Below are 3,813 nucleotides of genomic sequence, written 5' to 3' on the forward strand. Positions count from 1 at the left end.
TTATATTTTCTAATGATTAAGAAATTATAAGTGAGCGTTGAGGGCCGGAGTGTTGAGAGCCAAGTGGAGGCTCTATGGGACACTTTACACTCACCACCAGTAACCTCAGGACCTTGACACTTAGTGAGAAACACATCAACCCAGTAGGCTCAGGAATCTGTACATCAGTTGAGTGACAGTTGAGAGGCGGGACAAAAGAGCCAGAACTCAACCCCCGCAAGCACAATTAGGTGAGTACATCAACCGTCTACTCAATTAATGCGCCTCATTTTGTCCACTATGGTCCCCAATGTACACAATAAGGGTAAACAATGGCTTATAGTCGTTCACAAATATGTACATTTTCCATACTTTGGTTGGTTAGCTTGGTAGCTTGAGTTATACAATACAATACAATACAATTTTATTTAGGTAAGGCACATACATACAATAAATATTTACAAGGATTGTTTGACTTATAGGTAGAGCTAGTACATACAATGCCTAAAGCCACTATTACGCAAAGCGTTTCGGGCATGAGTTCGTGGATTTCAGTCCCCCGTATTTTGTACGATGTGACAAATGAAGAGAACGGACTGTACAATCTCCTGAAGCACTAGCGAGATAATGAGAAACATTGTAAATGGAGAAAAAAAAACACATGCTGATGAGAAAGATAGCGAAGCATTTAGGTGACGAGGCTTCAATTTCACACACCAAAAGATGAGAGTTGACGTGGACTCACGTGTGAAATGCGCTTCACTTCCAGGGCTGACGAGGATAGCAACTCATCATCGTCCTCACCACAACACTCATGGGGGGGGGGGGGGTGAAGTAGATCAAGATAACTCAAAGATCTGAAATAGAATTTTGTTATCCCTCTTGTAGCGGACGATGGTATAGCGCCATCTACTCTACTCTACTCTACTCTACTCTACTCTACTCTACTCTGACACAATCACCGTTTTCTGACATCACTGCACACTCTCTACCCCCCCCCCCACTCGGACACAATCGCCGCACGCTGACACTCACCACTGGCTGGGATAGAGTGGATCTGGCAAACTGTTACGACAGGTCTCGTGTGGTGCATACAGCAAGTCCTGTGTGTTGTCAATGGCTGCTGTATTATATTTATTTATTGCAGAATGTCAATAATATTTAGGCGCCAACTTCTGCCGGGAGAATGTAGTATGTCTGCGTTGGCGCTGGAGGCAGTTATTGCAGCGCTGAAGGCAGTTATTGCAGCGCTGAAGGCAGTTATTGCAGCGCTGACGGCAGTTATTGCAGCGCTGAAGGCAGTTACTGCAGCGCTGAAGGCAGTTATTGCAGCGCTGAAGGCAGTTATTGCAGCGCTGAAGGCAGTTATTGCAGCGCTGAAGGGAGCTATTGCAGCGCTGAAGGCAGTTACTGCAGCGCTGAAGGCAGTTATTGCAGCGCTGAAGGCAGTTATTGCAGCGCTGAAGGCAGTTATTGCAGCGCTGAAGGCAGTTATTGCAGCGCTGAAGGGAGCTATTGCAGCGCTGAAGGCAGTTATTGCAGCGCTGAAGGCAGTTATTGCAGCGCTGAAGGCAGTTATTGCAGCGCTGAAGGGAGCTATTGCAGCGCTGAAGGCAGTTATTGCAGCGCTGAAGGCAGTTATTGCAGCGCTGAAGGCAGTTATTGCAGCGCTGAAGGCAGTTATTGCAGCGCTGAAGGCAGTTATTGCAGCGCTGAAGGCAGTTATTGCAGCGCTGAAGGCAGTTATTGCAGCGCTGAAGGCAGTTATTGCAGCGCTGAAGGGAGCTATTGCAGCGCTGAAGGCAGTTATTGCAGCGCTGAAGGCAGTTATTGCAGCGCTGAAGGAAGTTATTGCAGCGCTGAAGGCAGTTATTGCAGCGCTGAAGGCAGTTATTGCAGCGCTGATGGCAGTTATTGCAGCGCTGAAGGCAGTTATTGCAGCGCTGAAGGCAGTTATTGCAGCGCTGAAGGCAGTTATTGCAGTGCTGAAGGCAGCTATCGTAGCGCTGAAGGAAGCTATTGCAGCGAAAATACCTGAAGGCAGCTATCGCAGCGCAGAAAGCAGCTATTGCAGCGAAAATACCTGAAGGCAGCTATCGCAGCACTGAAGGCAGTTATTGCAGCGCTGAAGGCAGTTATTGCAGCGCTGATGGCAGTTATTGCAGCGCTGAAGGCAGTTATTGCAGCGCTGATGGCAGTTAGTGCAGCGCTGAAGGCAGCTATCGCAGCGCAGAAAGCAGCTATTGCAGCGAAAATACCTGAAGGCAGCTATTGCAGCGGTATCCACGCGAGCATGCGTGATCAGTTGCCTCACCTGTCTCTACAGCAAAGGTGTGTGTGTGTGAGGAAATCATGCAGTTACGATATCCCATCTGATAATTTACGGGTCGTACCTGTGTTCATTCAATTAACCTGTTACGGCATCAAAGAGCATAGGTGCGGGATTCGGTAATTGATATACGTATATATATTTGCATGGGGGCCGTGGGTGTGTGCTGGGTGCACTGCGCTGCTTGTCATCACTGCGACGGGATTTGTTTATTTATGACTTGAGTGACATACATGGGAGTGGAAGAGTATTTGCTCATCTGGCAGCGTTCTGCTTCGTTACACGCTAACACCGCTGATATACACGCTATATCACGCTATACAACATGATATAGCGTGTATATCATGATATACACGCTATATACACGCTATACAACATGATATAGCGTGTATATCATGATATACACGCTATATCACGCTATACAACATGATATAGCGTGTATATCATGATATACACGCTATATACACGCTATACAACACCGCTGATATATACGCCATATCACGCTATACAACATGATATAGCGTGTATATCATGATATACACGCTATACAACACCGCTGATATACACGCTATATCACGCTATACAACATGATATAGCGTGTATATCATGATATACACGCTATATACACCACTATACAACACCGCTGATATACACGCCATACGTAGCACAACACGGACAGGGAATGGAAGGAAAAGGAACTATCAGGGGGAAAGCGCCAAGTCATTACGACTATATAGCACTGGGAAGGGGGGTACAGAATAAGGATTTCGGATGGGACAGAGGGAAAGGAATGGTTCCCGAACACTTATAGACGGTCGGGGATTGAACGCCGAGCTGCATGAAGCGAGACCGTCGCTCTACCGTCCAGCCCTAAGTGGTTGGTGACAGAGAATGGAACAAATGGCACAATATATGAATATTCTCCAATTTGAAATGTACTTTAGACCTATAATATCTACACATATCACTGACAAAACCTTAAAATTGCGCTCACTTAGTTAAGGTATTTTATAAATCCCATCAATCCTTTATTAAACTGAGAACACAAGGTAGACCTCCTAATAAATCCAATGTGATACATATAACACTGAACTATATGGTTCATTTTCAGACCCCTGTATATGAGAGCACTGCAGACAACAATACTTAGTGGCTACGATACACTGTTGTGTCGAGCAAACAGTTATGTATCAACACAAGCAGTAGATTTCAACATGTTCGTCATTCCATATATGAATAGATAAGAAACACACGAGTGTCACTCTGTGTCCGGAGTGCCGTAGAGTACACGCATCAGCAAACACTGTATGTGCTCGCACTCAAGTCCACAGTGACAAGTGTTCACACACAAGCACCCTCAGATACGTGCTCAAACACTCAGGAAACTGAAGGCTGGTTCCACTGTTTTATTATTATGCACCCCATACCCATCCCGTGGGCGGTACAGGAAAGGGTTATAGCAACCCGTTCTCGCACTTGCGTACAGTCAATATTGACTTATTAAA

The 3,813-nt window shown here is 45.9% G+C and overlaps 1 protein-coding gene across 1 annotated transcript; it reads left to right on the forward strand.

Moving 5' to 3' along the window:
* Window positions 1-1,127: 1,127 nt before the first annotated feature.
* On the forward strand, window positions 1,128-2,066 carry LOC138363181 (fibrinogen- and Ig-binding protein-like). The gene has a single exon (XM_069322174.1). The coding sequence runs from the start codon at window positions 1,128-1,130 to the stop codon at window positions 2,064-2,066; it is 939 nt and encodes a 312-aa protein (XP_069178275.1).
* Window positions 2,067-3,813: the final 1,747 nt, after the last annotated feature.

The sequence above is a fragment of the Procambarus clarkii genome, chromosome 10 (genome assembly GCF_040958095.1).
Source record: "Procambarus clarkii isolate CNS0578487 chromosome 10, FALCON_Pclarkii_2.0, whole genome shotgun sequence".
In the NCBI taxonomy this organism is placed as follows: domain Eukaryota; kingdom Metazoa; phylum Arthropoda; class Malacostraca; order Decapoda; family Cambaridae; genus Procambarus; species Procambarus clarkii.

Bases quoted from the DNA above. Each gene is read 5' to 3' on its own strand.
- LOC138363181 (XM_069322174.1), top strand. From the start codon at position 1,128: ATGTCAATAATATTTAGGCGCCAACTTCTGCCGGGAGAATGTAGTATG.